The 19,311-nt window shown below is 44.5% G+C and overlaps 1 protein-coding gene across 1 annotated transcript in view; it reads left to right on the top strand.

Annotated features, from left to right (window-relative positions):
- The window catches only part of LOC138531437 (carcinoembryonic antigen-related cell adhesion molecule 6-like), a 112,174-nt gene that overhangs the window by 66,954 nt on the left and 25,909 nt on the right, over positions 1-19,311 (top strand). Inside the window, exon 2 of the mRNA XM_069640991.1 lies at positions 4,397-4,753. Coding sequence (XP_069497092.1) covers positions 4,397-4,753 — 357 coding nt within the window. The remainder of the gene's footprint in view (positions 1-4,396; positions 4,754-19,311) is intronic.

The raw sequence follows: 19,311 nt of genomic DNA, 5'->3' as shown, positions 1-19,311 counted from the left end.
CCCGTGCTCCGAGGGATCATCGAGCACCGCTACATCTTCGCCGAAGCGCCCTGGAAGTCAGACCCTCGATAGGCTGCCGACCCGAGACGTGACCGCCGAGGAGATCGAAGTGAAGCACCCAGACATCGCCGCCGTCGAAGTCCATTGCCGTCGACCAGGTTTCGCAGGTCTGTGTAACCGCTGGAGTCCCGTCGAAGTTGTGTTGCCCAGCCGTGGTGGGAACCACTTGACGCCGTGCCGTCGACGACCAGAGCCGTCCGTTCCTTGCCTAAGAACATTTGAATCGAAGGACTCCCTCGTCCGCACCGTCGACCGCTTTATCCTGCCGGAGAAAGTCGAGGACGACCAACGCGCCGATGAGAAACCTGCCGGTGGGTTTCCCGCCACCCGAAGACCACAAAGACTGAAACGACTCGACGCCCTTGCTGGGCCCCCGTCTTCACAATCTTTGCAGTCCAGAACAATTGTCATCGAGGTGCCCCGCACGCCTCTGCCTTGCAGGACGCCAACGCTCCGTCGTCAACGAGCACCGCTTGGATCGAAGCTGCCGCCTCATCGACGCCGTTCTACCCTGTTTGTTGTCGGACGTTCGCCGCCCCATGTCTCCCGCTTGAAAGGGAAGGCATTCAAGAAGGGCCGTCGAATCCCCGACTCCGAACGCCAAGTTCCTCGACGGACGTTCGACGCCCCGTGTCTCCCGCTTGAAAGGGAAGGCATTCAAGAAGGGCCGTCGATTCCCTGCCGCCGAACGCCGAGTTCCTCGACGCTTCTTGACGCCTCTCGACGATCGGTGACTCACGCTTGAAAGGGGGTCGCTCAAGAAGGATCTGTTGACGCCTCTTCGAAGAACTCAACTCCACCAGGTACATTGGGGGGGTAAAAATATTATAGGAGGGAATAAGACTTGCAGAACAAAATATGGACTGGGCTTGTGCTATATCTTTATTTTACAGGTTGCCCAGGTGGGGGGATCTCCACACAGAACTGTGTCTAGTGGTAGGGGCCAGTATTCTGCCTATTGCTCAACCATCTTATTTTCTCTCCTATCTCTATTGCTGGTTTCACTCTATTGATCGGTGTGACATTGTTACAGAATTGTTGATGCACTTTAATGAGATCTAATACAAAGGGTGGTACCACTTTAGAATTGTATATATTTGCCATTGTTGATTTTCCTAAGTACAAAGTGAGTTATTATGATAAGTGTACATAACCTTGAATATTGATTATATAAAGACTGTGTTCTAACCAATACAGTATGTGGACATTCCTTTGTGGGGGCTTGGGGACTACACTGTACATAAGAACCAGCCTGCATCACCTCCTGAGATGCTAGGCCTTGATTGCTCGACCATAGCTACCGAATAGAGAATCTAGGCTGGGGTCCTCTGTGCCTCCCCTCTACCATATAAAGAGCAGAAGTACAGACCACCCTCTACCAGTCTTTACAGATACCATCTTCCAAATACTTGCTGCAGTATTGGTACAATAGATGGTGTTAGACAGGGCACGGTCTCAGGTCTCCAGTACAGGGGAGGTAGTGGGGTAGGATCTTCGGCAGATGTGTACGTCTGCTCCTCTACACACCACTGGAACAAATGGTTGTGACGCGTCGGACCTGCTCTATCAATGAGCCCATCCAACGCACAGGCTGTTTGGATACCATAAGCCGCATCTTCACCACAATAATTAACTCTTCAGGTGGGCCCTGACCTGACTTAAGGGTTAGTTGCGTTTGGATTATCTTGCTGTTTTCTTCCTGTTGGGTAGTTTTCCAATCCACATTTTGCACAATCCTGACATTGTTCAGTCAGGGAAAACCTGATTGGATGAATTCTGCAGGACTCTGCAGTCACCGGCCCACTCCATTGTGCATCTTCTGTACTTGTAGTCCAGCAGGGTTAGTTTTGTTCGTTCACCATTTATCACAGTCATAAACACACTAAATTCATGTTTTACTACCTTTCTGAAGTTGTTAGTTAATGCATCTTGGGCGGGTTGAGTGTAACATACCTTTTGGGCCCTTGTTAGGGAGAATTCTCCAGAATGGTAATTTCCCTTACCTTTTGAGTCCCTCAGCAGCTTTGCTGGTTTTCTAGGGTTTAATCTTTTTTACCTGGTAAGAGTGTGAACCTTTTCCCACTATTGCATGTGTTTAGCTGTGTGTTGTGCATTGTTATGCTCATGGACTATGGAGTTTCACCCACCCCATAGGCATCATCTTTTCACTTTATGTTACCCAGCACCTTTAGTGCAGTGACACAGGGTTCTCTTTTCAGACTTCCCAATTTAATCTCAATTTTCTGGGACTGACTACTGTCTCCCAGAACATGTAAAGTGACCATTGACTTTACTAGTCTTATTAAATTTACAGAGCAAGTACACCCTATCTTCCAATAGAGTACTGGAGGGGTTAATAGCTATCCCCTTTTGTCTGATTCTCATGGAATGTTAGTATGTTCCCCTTTCTCTAAGATTTGGCTGGTGGCAGTGGTATCTACCTTTTTTATTCTATCGCAGACTATGAAAATAGCCTTGGTACCATTGAGGCTATGGTGGTAGCCTCAAACTCAGACCCGGTAATCCACTTTTAATTTTACTTGGTTCCGGTCGAGTTGTTTCACCATATCGTTTTGTAAAGGACTTTCTAGTGTTTTACTCTGCGCGCCAAACCAGGTTTGGTTCCTTTGTTCGCCGTCCTTTGGCGAGCTTCTGCACAGAAGCCCTCCTTAGGCACCTGAGTGTCTGGGTGGACAGGATGTGAGGGAGGGGTTTGAGGCCCCCTGCAAAGAGTCTCCTTGGAGACCCAAGTTGCACTCTTGTTTGAATGGCTAGGTGGCTGCCCTGCCAGGACAGCCACCCTGTTGTGTGATTGACAGCCAGGCTGTGTGAATGGGGGATTTGGTGCATAAAAAGCCAGTCTCTGGGATTGGAAGGCAGAGTCGCCACTGGAACAAGCAAAACAAAGAGAAGCTGAAGGAAGATGACTGCTGCAACTACTGGACACCCGTAGAAGCCCTGATGCAGGTCTGAATCGTCTGAAACTTCGATGACAGAGGAGATCTGCATGGAATAGTCTTCCCTTGAGCTTGGTGGGAACAACCAGCTTGCCAAACACCAGACACTGGTCCTCATCCTGGTCAAATATACTGTGCATCGCTGCAGTATATCGGATAGCCAGTGGGAAGAGAACCAGTTTGGGCTTTAAGGAGCACACCTTTTATTTGTCGTTTTGCTCTGCTGATGGCGTATTCCCTGGGCAGTGCAGGACCCTCTAGCCGTCCTCCTTCTTGTACCCACCACGGAAGCTTCACGAACCGTGAGCCTGCAGGAACTGCCTGGAACAACTGCCTCTGCTACAGCATTCTTCTTCTTTAAAGGTACTGTGCCAATTTGGTCGTTCGTCCCGTCCAACCACGGTGAAAGTGTGGGAAATCTTTCACCTCTCTGAAGGCTTGTCCTTCTCTTCTCCTTTAAATAACTTTTCCTCTGACCAACTTCGTTTTGAACTCTTGGCAAAGACTTAACCGCAAACTACTTTGAACTTTGTGATCCTCTGCAAAGACTCTGAACCATTAACATTGGCCCAGACCTATTGGCTTGAATCCTAGTTGTAGTAGCCTTTTCTAGATTGCCCTGCCTATAAGTTGGTGTTATTGATTTTGAATAACCTTGTCTTTCCTCCCTTTTAAATTGCTGGAGTGCCATTTTGCTCACACTTCATTTTGAGTTTAACTTGTCCAGAATTGATTGGGTGTTGTTGTAGTATATTAAGACTGTGATTTTCTGCTGCTTTATGATAGTGGACTGTTTTTTTTATAAATGATGGTGTAAATAAATGTATATTCTTTTACTCAGAATCCTTGAATCATTGTTTGTTTGAACCATAGTAATTGTTCTTTGTGTAATCTATTGTACTGCTCACTTTACTCTTGAGATAAGTCTGGCTGCTCAGCCATCGCTACCACTTTACTGTGTAGTACAGGCTTGCACCAAAGGTGAGATTGTACTTACACTCGTAGTGTTAATTGTGTGTAGTGGTCCCAAAGGGTAGTGCATATGATTCTGCCTAACAGCCCTATATTATTAGGTAGGTATGGGATGTTTTAGTTTTTGTTAGAGAACAGTCAGTCAGTAAAGTATGGGGGGCAGAACTAATGAGGTCCCATTTTCAGGAGGTAGCCTGGAACCCTTTCCTAAAATATCTTCTGCATGGACTTTAAATTCCATGCCCAACCAAAGGCAGGAAGCGCAATGTTTTATGGTGCACCTCAATGTTGTTACAAGATTTCTTCAAGGATGAATGTAATGAGTGGGGCATCAAACCTAGTTTCACATCTGTTCAATCATTGTTGTTGTCCTTTAGATTGATTGTGATTTTGTTTTTGGTTTCCAGCCTTCCTGGTTGCATGGATTTCAACAACTTCAGCACAGATCATTTTCAACCCCACAACTGTCAATGCCAGAAAAGGAGCTGACGTGACCCTGACTCCTCAAGTCACCCTCGCAATACAGTACTACAACTGGTTTCAAGGAGATGCCACATCCATACCAAATTTGATTTTTGGATACTTCCTTGGTCGCTCACCCCCTATAAACTACGGAAGCAAGTACACTGGAAGGGAGTCGGGACTGCAAAATGGTGGAATGAAGATCTCCAACTTACTGCAAAATTACACTGGTAAATACACAATACAAATGCAGTTGGTTGGACAATCTCTTCAACAAGGCACAGTGCAGTTATTTGTCTCAGGTAACTATCATCCGTGCATTATCACATTTGTAATTTTAATCATCCAGTATCGTTCACCTTGACACCATTTAGTTGTCTGTTGCACATGGTTTTTAAGGGTTATTCTGTTATGGGTCATATGATGCTTCTCTGCATGTCTTCTGTCACATATTCGCACATGAGAGACGTATTTATTCTTTCCCAACTGCATGCCCTTGTTCAACATTTCTGAGCTGAACCCCCCCTACCTTGATGCAGGGTTTGGTTTAACAGTAGTCTAAACACCCATACATGTTCTGATTACAGCCAGTTAAACCATCTGTCTTTGAGAACCGACTAACTCATTAAAAACCAGGCGCTCTGCTGGCAACCTGATCATGGACCGGCTACTGGCCCGACTACTGTTCAAACATTCTGGACATTTTATTAAATGTGTTTCCCAATTTACCACTACCAGTTTTTTTCAGCTGGACCCTCCCCCGTGCTCTGAAAATTGGAATAACCTGTTCTATCGGAGCCTTTGTGGACCTTGCAAGTCCGGCTTTCCTTAAGACCTTCTACTAATCTCTATGCTTATGGTAGGCCATTGCAATTCTTTTTTGATCCGCATCGGTGCCTCTCCTGCGTTCATCTGAGTCATGGATTTGAGACTCCCCTTTTGGGTTTCTGGGATGACACCTTGGCAGTAACTGACCGAGTCAGCAGGATTCTCCTTGTCATGCTTGATTTGTATGCCACCTTGCTCTTGTCCACCGTTCACATACCACCTATAATTGGTTTCATATATTTTAGGTGGTGAAGTCCCAGAGGGTGTAGTTGGGCCCTTCTTCCTCAACTACCTTTAAGGTCTTCTGTGGGATACCCAGTTTCCCCGATCTAGCCCTTCTTTCTCTTTGCATTTACCTGATTGATCATTTTCATCGTTTAAACTCTTCATGTGATTTTGCAATGCTCTGTGGATTATGCCGAAGAGTGTGTGGACATCTTCAAGACGGGCGGTCCTTTCCAAGCCCTGCTGAACTGCTTCAACGATATTGAAGCCCGGATCAGGTGCCACTATCTGCATTTTAATGATTCCAAAACCGACGTTATTTTGGTTGGCTCAAGGAAAAGAAAACCTTTCAAACCATCCAGTTACCTCCATTGTTTGGACATCCGTTACCCATGAGTGTCCTGTAAAAGAAACATCAGAGTAGTGCTGGACTCGACCTTGTCCTTCTAGCGCCAGATTCAAAACGATTCCTCCGGTTAGGATCATGCCATAATTGTGGGCACACTGATTAATTTGTGATGTAAACTGTAAATGTGCTGTAAAGCCGACCTTCCTGTTTGCTCCATTGGAAATTTGTAAAGGGACCAGAATGCATCTGTGAGGCCTGTCTGTGGCCTTTTCAGGAGGGGTCACATCCTGACCTTTCGTCGTTCACTGCACTGGCTTAGGGCCAAAGAGTCGTCTTTGTTGCTTTTGGAAGCTTTTGAAGACTATGCCTCTGTAGGCAAGGACACTCACACTAACACTTTGCCAGATCACCAGAAATGTGTTCTTGTTTCAGTATTTACACAGTGTTAGAATGTAACCCTGAAATCCTAATGCATTCGCTTACCACAAGTAGGCAGTTAGTTGGTTAATACAAGCCGCTGCAAGCCTCTAGGTTATGCACTGCACACTGTCAGAATCACCTGCAATTTCAATAACACAGATTGGAGTGGAGCACATTGGCTGCGCTTTATAAATAGATATGTTTTACATTTAAAAGGATGATGAGCTATTCTAGCCCTCGGGAAGAACACCCTGTCCCTGGGGGGGCTAGGAGGGGCTGTCCCTAGACGGCGGATGGTGCAACGCCTATTTAAGAGGGATAGGTCAAGAGACTGTCCCTGACTCTCTGCAAAGGATATAGTGATTTGTAAAACACACTCAATTTTGGAAAAAAACTATTTGGAAAAAAACAGCCTAACAGGCGGAGGGCAACCATTGGTGGTGAAGGTGCCTACAAGAGGGGAATTTGATCTCATAGTCTAGGACTAGGCTGATTCAGTTAGCATGTGGTGATTGGGGTCAACGGGATTTTTTTAACCATCTTTAATTACCCTGATGACTCCACATTTACTATATGCTGGTGGTTGCCCAAATGCTGGGAAGGTGAAAACAATATTTAAAAAAAAAAAGACAAAAAAAAGTTCTTCTTAAAAACACACAAAACCCACAAACTGTGGGGCTTGCTATAGAGGGAACCCACACTGTGTGAGTTCTTAGTGAGTTTACTCTCTACCCCCTAATAGTATGGGTAATATCTCGTTTTGTTGTGGTGGAGCCACAACTGGTATGGTCGACCGGTTTCGATGGTATACTGGTACTTTTAAACCATCTTCTTCAGGACAACATTTCTTCAAAGAATAAGTCAAATTGATCTTCCTGCTGGCCTCTTGGTCGGGCAGCTTAAGCAGGCTGCTTGGGATCCTGGAGAGGAAACACAAATAACATTGCAAGAGGGGCATCAGTCTACCTCATATTGCAATGTTTCAAAGTGATGCAGCCAAAACCCGCTCAAAATCTAGTTACCAAAGCTGGCAAATGCTGAATGTTCTCAGATAACTCCAAAACAGTGTGGAGTGTATGATTGAAGCTTCTGTCATGCACTCAAAGGCTTGTAAAGCATACTGCAAAACATTTCCCTTCTATATATAATGGTGAAAAGTGCATGCCTTTGACGTCCCAAAATGCAGAGCAGAGGGAAGGCACCCGTTCAAGAACTTCCTTCCACATGGAAGGTCAAGAAGAAGAAGCCTGGAGTAGGGTTCCAATCTCTCTTCCAGGCATCGATCTTCTTTGTCCTCCAGGAAGCGGAGCCATCACTCATGCGCTTCAGGGTTCAGGAAATGCACTGCTACAAGTGGAAAGCAGCCATCAACAGCGTATCATAAACCACTTCCTGTTCGGAGAATTCTTACGAACCAAAAGTGATTGTATCGATCTGTATGAATACAACAAAAATGTGAACGAAGCTATCTCCAAATTTAGAAAAAGAGGAATCAAACCTAAAACAATTACAAAGGCTCTTTCAAAAGCTAACCAAACTACAAGAAACTCTATAATTAGCACAGAGAAATCTAAATCTCAAAATGCAAAGAAGGATACTGCAATTAGGTTTTTAACTACTTAAAACATTATAAAACATTGTTGGTTGACAAGGATATCAGAACATGTCTGAAAGAGAAACCACGATTGACTCTCAGAAAAACCCCACATATTAAAAAGAAGATTAGCCTAACTCTTTTGAGACCCCATCAATCAATGGTAACATTGTGGCTACCTCTGCCTCCAACAGGTAATTTTAAATGTGGGGAATGTAATGTTTGTGAATGTATAATTGATAAGCAAAAAGAGTTGCAATTTCGCAATTGAGCTATACACTCTATTAAGACTTTTTTGAATTGCAGCATCTGCTATATAGTTTATGGCATTCTATGCATATGTGAGAAAAGGAAGATGGAAATCTGCCTACAGGAACATTTTCAAGCAATTAACAAGCTGGATTTAAAATATCCTTTAGCACTTCATTGGCAGGCTTAATAGACAATTTAAAATTAATGGGTTTGCGCACTGTTCAACTAGCACCAAGAGAAGGAAATAAACAGATCCTCAGACAGGAGGCGGCAAAATGGATCAAAAAGATGGGCACATGTCATACAGATTTCAATCAAAATAATGAAATGCATGTGTTTGTGTGACCTACAATGAATCATTTGGACACCTCTTAATCCAAATGTATTGGTGAATTGAATTAGAAGGGATAATAATATGTATCTATATCTCTTTTGTCATAATTTCTTATGTATTTATAGTATTGCCATTAGATAACTATAATAATATTTAATTTCTGTAGGCAAGACATACTAAGACAAACCTCTATTTCAAATATTCTTTATTTGAATATATTAACATGCAGCACATTCATTTAATAATTATCCATTGGGTACATGTTTAATGTACTTGATATGCATATTTATACATTAAATAAGACATATTTTTGGAAGACATATGTGATACAAGTATTTCACAGGTATTGTCCAATTTCTTTTTATGGAATCTTAAGTTATTGCATGAACAATTATTGAATAAGTTGCTAATGTGTTTCAAGGTGCGATGAGGCAAGGGAGGGAGACAATGATTTTACTAGGCCAGGTGACATTGAGATTGCGCAAGTGCAGGGGAGGGGGAAAGGGGAACAAGTGAAGGGGGAAGGGGCAGGCGAGAGTGCAGTGCATAAGGATAAACAGTAAATAAATAAAGACAATAAATACAATAAATAAGAAGTGTGGCCAGCTGGTGGCAAGTGCAATGGTAAGTGCAGATATCAGGTGTCAAGTGCAGGTAGGGATACAGAAACAGTCCCCAAGTGCAAGGGTTGCCAGGGAGGCAGTGCAGGTCGGCAACTGGCAGGGAGGGGACCTAGGCCCGATTCAGAGGGTAGCCAGGTAACCAGTGCAGTTTCAGTTTCAGCCATGAGATCAGCAGGGGGGAGGAGGAGAGAAAGCAGGACCAGAGAGGAAGGACGGAGAGAGACGAGACAATAGTAGACAATTGGAAAGGACGACAGGAGCTTAGATAATGGAAGAAAAGTTTGCTAGATGAATGCTTTGCTAGGAGGCTAAAACCACAGAACAGTAGTACTACACAGTGCAATTTAAATTACGGAGAAAACACACCTAGGTCTGAGAGTCCTGTATAGTGGAGAAAAGGCTTAGGTTTCACAATGCAATTTTAAAGACTTCCACACTGCAATTTAAATAACAAATAAAAACACACCTAAGCCTGAGAGTCCTGTATAGTGGGGAAAAGGCCCAGGTTTCACAATACAATTTAAATAACAGAGAAATACATACCTAAGTCTGATAGTCCTGTATAGTGGGGAAAAGTATATGTTTCACAATGCAATTTCATAGACTTTCACAATGCAATTTAAATAAAAGAGAAAAACACACCTAAGTCTAAGAGTCCTGTAAAGTGGGGAAAAGGCCTAGGTTTCTCAATGCAATTTAAATAACAGAGAAAAACACACCTAAGTCTGAGAGTCCTGTATAGTGGGGAAAAGGCCTAGGTTTAACAATGCAATTTAAAATAACAGAAAAACACACGTAAGTCTGAGAGTCCTGTATAGTGGGAAAAAGGCCTAGGTTTCACAATGCAATTTTAAAGACTTTCACAATCCAATTTAAATGACAGAGAATAACACATTATGACACATTATCACACAATTAAGAACAATATTCTTTAATGGGATTCGGTTCCAACATCATTTTATGTTAAATATGTTTTAAAAACAAGTGGATCATTTCCCACGCGTAAAATGCAATGAATAGTATTGCATATGGCCTATACGCAACGCCATGATGTCATCACATACGTAATTGTCATTTTTTTAAAATAGACGCCATTTCGTATTTATACACATGGAGAAATGGGTGCAAATGCAGGCCGGAACAAAAGCGCTCCATTCTGGTCCTAAATAATAGACGAGCGTAATTTACACTTTGCATTTACAAATGATGGAGCACATTTTCACAATTATTTTCTTTGGATACTGATGGAAGATAAGTGAATTAGACTAGAAGCATGTATTATCCCTAGTTTTGTTCTTTCTTTTGGCATTACATAACATTTAAATATAGTGGTCCATAATAATTCAATATTGCTATATTCGACCATGCGTCAAACAAATGGTATCAATAAGGTTACTATATTGTGTATTGAAATTTCATTTATTGGCCATGTATAATGCACACTATACAGCAGAATGTTGTTTCAAGGCACATCAAGACGGGGGAGTAGGGGGAAAATAACAAAAAACATTCGAAAAGGTCTTGAAACATTTGGAACGTGCAAGTGCTGTTAAGTTAAACAGGAGCGAGGGAGAGGAGGAGGGGTGAAGGAAAGGGGAAGGGAAAAGGACAAAAACAATAGTGTTCTGACTAGGTCGTAAGATGATTTGGAACGTGCAAGTGCTTAAACAAAAAAGGGGGGTGAGATGAGAGGAACAATACAACACAAATACAGTGCATGAACAAGTAGGAGAAATGCATGAGGAGCAGAATCAGTCATGCAATCGAGTAAGGCAAGTAAGGTTGCAGCCTGGAAAAGCTACGCCTCAGGGACAGAGGGGCTACATCACAAAGCCAGACATGTAGTTGCTGCAATTGGAATGTGCAAGTGCTGAGCATGCAAGAAGGTCAGAAGGGGAGGAGTGGGGTACAGAAGGAGGCAGACGAAGGAAAAGAAGAGAAAATGAAACAATCAGTACAGGTTCACAGATAAAAGCAACAAAAGGGTATTCTTCAACAAAAATGGGGTTTCTTAGATGGAAAAGGCTCAACTCATGAGGAGGAAGCTACATAATGTATGCAGGTTAGGAAGTGAGACCGTAATGAAGTCCTCTCCCTGCAATGCAGGGGACTAGAACAGATTAAAGTAAGTATAGGCAAAAAAAGCAACAGAGCCCGAGTGAATCCAGTGATGCAGTAGATAGGGTGTAGTACACAGCAAGGCTGCCAGAAAGTCAATCCGATGGCAAAGGTAGGTAAAGGTTCAGTGCACGAATTGCCATAGCATGGAAGGCAGAGACCAGAGGGGCTAACAAGGGCGATGGGGGGAGAAGAGAGAAAGGCACGCATGGGACTGCTGAGCTGGGCAACGTGGTGCAGAAGAGGTGGAAAGGGTCGAGAAAAAAACACAAGCAACAGTAGGAAAAGGGGAAGCGAAGTAGCACAAGTGGAGAGGAAAAGGTGATAAAGGTGGAAGAGGAGGAAATATGAAGCTAGGTGGAAGAGAAAAGAAGAAAACACTAGGAGGGCCACCTTACCATACACGTGTTGTTGAGGAAGGAGAAGTGAACCAGGAAAGAAGTCTTGCACCACGGCACAGCCTGCCGCATCGGGCCATTCATATTTGCAGGGGAATCCGACAAACGTTGCAATAGAGAGCAGCAATCAGGCAGCAGAGTGTTGTGGGCTCCAGGAAGCCTGTCTATGTGGAAAGATGGCATCAATCTGACTATCAAGGAACTTGCCAATCCACTTGCAATCTCCACCTGTCTACTTCCTTCCCAGGCACTCTGCACTGCCTTGACCTCCCACTTCACATCCAAAACATCCTGTCATCACCCCCATCTCCTCTCCCATGCCTTCTCTCCTGCCTCCCTTGGTCCCTTCCCTCGCCCTCCATCTCCTCCCTCCTGCCCATAGCAATAGATGAGGTCTCTAAAGTGGTCCACACTATGAAGGCATCCTCGAAACAGGTGCTCCCCTGCTCCTCCAGAACCATTAAGGACAACATCTCCTCCCTCTCTACGGCTCTTGCTGAATTCTGTATACACTCCTTCAACACTGGCTCTTTCCCACTTTCCCACACGCACTCCCTTGTACACCTTCTCTTAAAGTTGTCTGCTGACTCATCTTGCCCGACTATCTCCCTATCTCTTCTACTCTTTTCCTGGGTAAACCTCCCCAACTGACCCTCCACACTGATATTGTTGGTTGCCTTCATGACCATGAATCTGGATTTCAGGCATCCAGAGGCATGGAAACAGCCCTTCTGAACACCTGTGAACCCTGTTTTCCAACACTCCTGCTGTTCTCATTCTCTTCAATCTCTCCTTTGCCTTTGCCACCGTAAACCATTCCATCCTCATAAAACGACTCTGTGATACCCTCTGCATCACTAAAGGGGCACTGAATTGGCCGACCTCTTTCCTCACTTACAGTCCTTCTCAGCTGCAACTGTGCCCTTTCTCCTCCACCACCTCACTCTCTACCTGTGGTGTCCCCCAGGGTTATATCCTATTGCTTCAATATCTATCTTACCCCTCTTGCCCAGCTGATCTCCTAACTTGCTCTTCACATTTCCATTGTTATGCTAATGTGACACAGCTTTCCTTCAAATTTCCCTCTACTTCCCCCACTCTCATCCCTGACTGCCTGTCGGCCATTCAGGAATGATGTGCAGCTAATTTTCTCTGTCTCGATGCCAGTAAAACAGAGATCCACCTCATTGGGACACCTGCGCTCTCTTTTCCTACTAACCTCTGGCCACCCTCTTTGGGCCCACTACATGACCATCCGTTAATGCCAAAAACATTGGGTCATCTTCGACTCCGCTCTGTCCTCCCCCTGACATCATGGATCATACTAAGAAGTCCCACTTCCCGCTGCAACTCCTCAGAGGCATTCTTCATTTTCTCACCTTACCCCAGAAGCTCAATGTCTCCAAAGCTCTGGTCCTCTCCAGGCTGGACTACTGCAACAGCCTCTTTTTCAATCTCCCTCTGTCCTCCCTTCTCCCCCTCCAGCTAATCCACAATAGGGCTACAAGACTTCCCCTTAGCCTCAAGCATAGGGACCATCTCTGCAGACATAAAATCTCTGTACTACAAGGATCACATTCAAGACCCTCTGCATCATCCACAAGGCCATCTGGGGCCTGGGACCACATTATGTCTAACTTGCCCTCCCTAAATACTCCCCTGCTAGAGCCCTACGCTCCTCTAATTCCAATTCTATGACTGTCAAACAATTCTCCAAACAGAGAGTGGAGGGCAGGTCTCTCTCCTCGGCTGCTGCTTCCCTTTCGAACAGCCTCCCTGCCCCTCTCAGACTTGAGCCGGACAACCTTAAGTTCTGAAAACTGCTAAAAACTCTACTCTTCGCTACCTCTTTCCCTCCCATGCTAATCACCCCGCTGCCGCTGTGACCGGTGGCCTGTTCCTCATGTCCCACTGCGCTGCCCTACTGGCCCTGCTTGGTGGCTCCACATACCACCCTTGAGAATCACTTGCGTTCAACCTTAGTCTGAGGCTCTCGTCCTTGTCTCCCCTCCTCCAGCACTTGTCCACTCCTCTGCTCCCACTTCCATCCCATTCCCCTGCGCTTCTCTTCAATGCACTTGCACGGCCAAATTCCACAAGGCCTAGTCAGACTACGACTGTATATTTCTGTTTTTGCCATTTTTATTTTTTCCCATGTTCCCTTCCTGTTTACCCTTGCGGCGCTTTGAAAAACAATTCTGTTGTTTAAAGCGCCTTACAAATGCTCAATGAAATAAAATAAATAAGCACATGTCCAATTTTGTTCAACATTTATATCTGGGCGTTGGTCTGCCTCATTTGTTCCTATGGACTCAATTGTTATTCCTACGCTGATGATACTCAAATCCTGATCCGTCTAGATCAGGATCAAATTAAGGTCTCAGCTTGTCTTCATGACTGCTTAAAGGCAGTCGGCGTCTGGATGGACCAAAACTGTCTCAAGCTTAACAGTGATAAAACGGAGGTGATGTTCGTGGGTGTCCCCCCAACCCCTCACTATGGACCCCCGCTTTTTGGTCCACATCATTAGGTCCTTTGCCTAGTCCATTCAACAAAGTGAAGAACCTGGGGATTATCCTCTCTGCCTCCTTATCTATGTCAAATCAGGTTAAAGCTGTTTGTCAGTCCGCCCACCACCAGATCAGGGTTCTAAAGAGGATCCTGCCTATGATTCCGGAAGTCATGCGTCCTCCCATGGTGGCTGCGCTAGTCCTCTCACGGTTGGACTATTGCAACTCCCTGTACCTGTCTCAACCGATTGGCCTTCTCCAACGGCTTCAACGTATGCAGAACTTGGCAGCCAGACTAGCCACTGGCTCTCCTTATGGTGCCCACATCTCGCCAGTGCTCCGCCGACTTCATTGGCTCCCAGTGGCACAGCGAGTTAATTTAAGTCACTGTGTATTGTCGATCGGGCAATCCATGGCTTAGGAGCTGAGTTCCTTCAATCCAAATTCTCTCGATATATTTCGGAACGTAATCTCCATTCCTCGGCCACCGATCTACTTATTGTTCCAAGGTTTAACCGGAAGAGACTTGGCGGCAGAGCCTTTTCCATTGCCGTGGCCAAGCTTTGGAACACCCTCCCACTGCCACTCAAATCTACCTCCAACCATTTGGTCTTCAGAAAAGCTTTGAAAACCATTCTATTCTAGTTCTCTGGCTCTCTACTGATTTCTTTCAGCTAGCAGCTTCCTCACCAGCGCCATGATGCATTTGGGCGACCGTGAGCTTTATAAATTTAGGTAACATAACATAACATGTCCACGTGGGTGAAGTCTTGTATAATGGGTTTCTCTGAGGCGGGGTGAAAGGCCAAACATTTCCAAATGGCCTTAAGATGTTTTTATTCAAACATGCATTAATCCAGTGTACCCATTATTTCTTGGATTCTAAGGCATATTTTGACTTTCTAGCAGGTTTTAGAAAATTACACAGTGCATACTGACCCATGAAAATAAACCTTATTTAAAATTCACTCTTGGTTCCCACATGCTTTTACAAAGATGCACATTTCAGTAATGCAAGCCGGGTCTTCACTTTAGGAGATATTGTAAAATTGCTCCCATGATGTACAGAAGTAGAACACACAGCCCTAGATCTATGTTTCCCCATGTTTATTTGGTGTGGATACCATGGGCTTCATTCCGAGTAGGGCGGTAAGGGATACCGGGCACCGGCAAGGAGACCGGTGCTGGTAATCCCCTACCGCCCTACTACGAGGTCACTTAGCGGGTCCCTCCTTTAACGCCGGGTATGACCAGGCGTTATGGATGGGACCCGTTATGGGGCTTCAGAGCTAAATGAATATGGAGGCTCAAATGGGAAAGGGGAATGGCTTTTTCAATGGGGATTTACCGGTCCCGCAAAGGTCGAAATACACCGGTAAGTCCCCATTGAACCATACCGGTGCCGGAACCATTATTGAAGGCAGTCATGGTGCAAATAGCGCCATGACTACCTCCATTCTCGGAGTGAGGCCCCATAAGTCGTAAGTAAAAGTTGGTGGGTTCTGCACCATTTGTGTGGATTTCTAAAAAGCACATTTCACAGTCACCATCCCAGCATCTTGTGTATTAGTTTAGCAGTTACATTCTGTTTTTATTAAATTTACCTCTTCAATTTAATGTGCAAAATTAACTTCTCGGACACCTTATGTTACTTTTGGGATTCTTTCATTTGTAGGTTCGCACTTGTACATTCGGTAGCAAGCACAGGCCTTTGGCTCTGTTGGTTGCTGTGTGCTCGTTGTCTAGTACGTTCACCTTTTCATGTTCGGTTTGCACGGGGATCTCAACTCTGCTTTCTATGAGCAAGGCATGTAGCAAGGATCAGCCGAAAGCATGATACAGAGTCATGGTACAGCCTTATGTTATTCTTTTCATGAACCTTGGAGGCTGGGAAAGCCTCCTCTGAGGTACAGGAGAAAGGAATTGCGAGGTAACTAGAACACAAAAGGGACACAGCAGTGCAATGGCAAGTAAAAAAAAAAAAAAAAACAAGTGGCGCAAGCAATCAAAAACCCGAGATCCTGAGTGCAGGTTTCCCTAGTCTACACAACCAGTAGTTCAGGGCAGTATCCCTCTGGGGTTTTCAGTCATTCAGTCACTTGGGTGTTTTCATGCTCCCCCCAGGACACGTCTTTATATTTCTTGGTAGTGGATGGCCCTCCTTTGCAGATGCATAGCAAGCTACCACTGAGACACATCAATACCCATACCCTGATGTCACAGGCTTCAACAGACATTTCTTCCCTGCTGTCCTGGGTTGATTTTGAGGCTGCAGTGATCATTTTGACGATGTGACACCACATGTGCCCATCACAGAACCACAATTCTTTTGTGAACCTGCTATAAGCTCAATCCTCAAAATGGAGACTGTTGGGTTTCCTCTTCCTCTAGTCTAGAGTCTGGAATACCCCAAACAGGTGTATTCTCTCCTAAAATCTAAAATGACTCTGGTTTAGGCCATGAATTGTACCCCAAAGATATTGGGCAAGGTCCCTTGCCTGCAGGACTGTTGCCTGACTCTAATGTACAGTCCTTCTCTTGCCCTTTGTATTTTAATTAATTCTTTTGCCTTCCCTAGCCTTTCATTGGCATTGCTTTGGCTGTTCATGTCTCCTTCTCTGTCTTGAGGTTTTAGTCAAAATTATTCCTATTTCGGCTTCTCCTCCTTATCCAACATTTCCCTGGATTCTTTCCACTTCTATCTCATTCCCCAATCTCAACTGGAGCTTTCTTTCTTTATTTTCCTCCTTCACTGACCTTTCGCTTGCCTTTTTCCAAAATGTCCATCCAACTGCTCCATAGTGTTTTCCTCTTCACTGTGTCTCTTCTACTTCAATCTCGTCCTTACTCTACTCTCCGCCTCAACACTCTCTCACTCACCAACCTGAAATGGCATCTATGCATCCTCATTGTTGGCTTGGTTCTGACACCCTAGAGTGATGCCGAAAATGGGTGTGTCTGCTTACCCTATGATTGTTGTGCAACTTTGGTCATTAGCCTGGGCTTTCAGGACTGGCTATATGCACCTTTTCCCCAGTGTATCATCTATTTTGCTCATTATACTGAGGTACAGCTCATTTTTTTTCCTACTCTAGCCTCTGTTTTTATATTGGTGGACCAACTCTTCAGAAGGGCCTGTTACAATTATGAGGTCAGGTGGACCAAAGATGGTTCACCTTTGACTTCTCTCTGGCTTCCTCAAAGCTTCTTCACCGTCTCTGTGGCTGTCTGTATCCCGGGTGGGTTTCCTGGTGGACTCACCATATCGTGGTGAGTGTATTTGTAGTGCTGTGGTTTGGCTCATGGGCTGTTCATTCTTGTGCCATAACTGCTTGTCAACATCAGACTCTCCCCTATGCTTCTGCGATGCAGGAGGGAGCTCAATAACTTCTTCTTTTACGACATGCTCCTCCTCCACATTTAGGTCTTCAACCCTTCTTTCCCCACGGGTAGGGCACTTTGGGCTATTCTTTGCCCCTCTGCCCTCATAACAGCCACTCACCATTGCCCACTTGCCATCGCCAGTGCAAGAGTTCACCACCTTCTGTATATCCCGCCTGCTGTGTTCTCCCACTCCTTGCACCTGCTGCTAATGTACCCTCTTCTATGTTAACTTCCTATTTGCTCCTTATTTTACCTCATGCAAGCCTACTGTTGCCTGTGTCTCTGGATTGCAACACCTCCGCCATACTTCTCTGATCCTATGCAGTAGCCCTTGTTACCAACTCCCACCTTCCTGTAGTTTCCCCTATTACTCTGTTAAGCACTCTACTGCTTTCCGAGACAAACTTCATGCTCTATACGTGCTCTATATGAAAGTAAGGCAACAAAGAGCCCTTTCGACCAAGCCTGGCTCGTTGGTTAAAGGACTGGGATCACTAGTGCTTGCTTCCCTCCTCTCAGTAGCAGTACGGTGTCTGAAGATACCAATCAGAACTTTGCAATCCGAACAGTTCTTGGGACAGTGCAACGAGCAACATAGATTCTACTCCATTCCTTTAAAGTTGGCATCTACTTCTGTGCCTTTTGCATCTTCTCCGGGGCAGACAAAGGTAAGAATGCAGACTCTAACGTTCTGTGGATAAGTGGGGCTTATTGATTAACTCTGCTCCGGATCATGGTGTTGCAGGCATTCACCTTTCACAGATTTCGAGAGCTTTCTCTTGGGTGCCACTCCCTCTCTCTCGTAGGCACAATGCTTGCCAATTGAAATCGATATTGGATTTAAACAGTGGTCTCCTGTAGGGACATCCCCTGGATTCAGGAGGCTGTATGCCACTAAAATTAAACAAAGGCTGCCATCAATCAGTGGAGCCCACACAGAGAGCAATACAAGGATGCTTACACCAGGAAACAAGGTGAACTTTTGGAAACCTGACCCAATGGGACCTAGGGTCTACTCCCTTTGATGAACCCTTATCAGGAACACAAATACAAACCACTTCTTGCCTTGCACCAGAGAGTTGGTTTGGAACAGTCAGTCCTGCAGGGCCGAAATACTAGTTATCTGCAGTGGTTGTAGAAACACTTGCATTTAATCCCTTGATAGCCCATTAATTACAATGAATAAGTTGTAATTTTTATTTTTATTTTTTATTTTGATACAGCTTAAATCAATCAACTTTTCAAAATTACATACATATGAACATAAAATTAAAAGATCCATTTCAATTACAATTTTTGACACAAGATCACTTACAATTTCACATAACGTAAAAAGACATAAAGGAGCAAAAGGAAAGTAAGAAAGTAAAATAAAGGAGGATAAAGTCATTATTTAATAACAGCAAATTTTGTAAATTGGCTCAGTTCTACTTAACTATAACAGAATAAGTTGTAATTAAAGAAAGACTCAGAATCAAGGTCTTTCCTTCTCCATCTCACCTGCCGAATTGGCATCACCTGGCAATTCATGAAAGGGCTAAAGACACAAACTGAATGCTTGAAGGAGCTCTGCGTACAAGTGACCCCGTGTCTGAATGAATCCACTTCCCATCTCTACTTTCTACAAATGTAGACGTTCATGAAACGTATCCCCCACAAACAGTTTATTACATACTCTACCATGCTCTCTGTAGCACTTCATTGTTTTACAAAGCTTGGTCCACACGTCTCATACTCAATTGCCGAAAATGGTTGTTACTAGGAAGTGGAAGTATTTCAATGAGAAATGCTTGATTTAGGATAAATAACAGTGAGCCGAGCAATC

The sequence above is a fragment of the Ambystoma mexicanum genome, chromosome 1q (assembly GCF_040938575.1).
Source record: "Ambystoma mexicanum isolate Mex_15411 chromosome 1q, UKY_AmexF1_1, whole genome shotgun sequence".
Taxonomy (NCBI): Eukaryota; Metazoa; Chordata; class Amphibia; order Caudata; family Ambystomatidae; genus Ambystoma; species Ambystoma mexicanum.
This window is presented reverse-complemented; position numbering and strand designations above follow the sequence as displayed.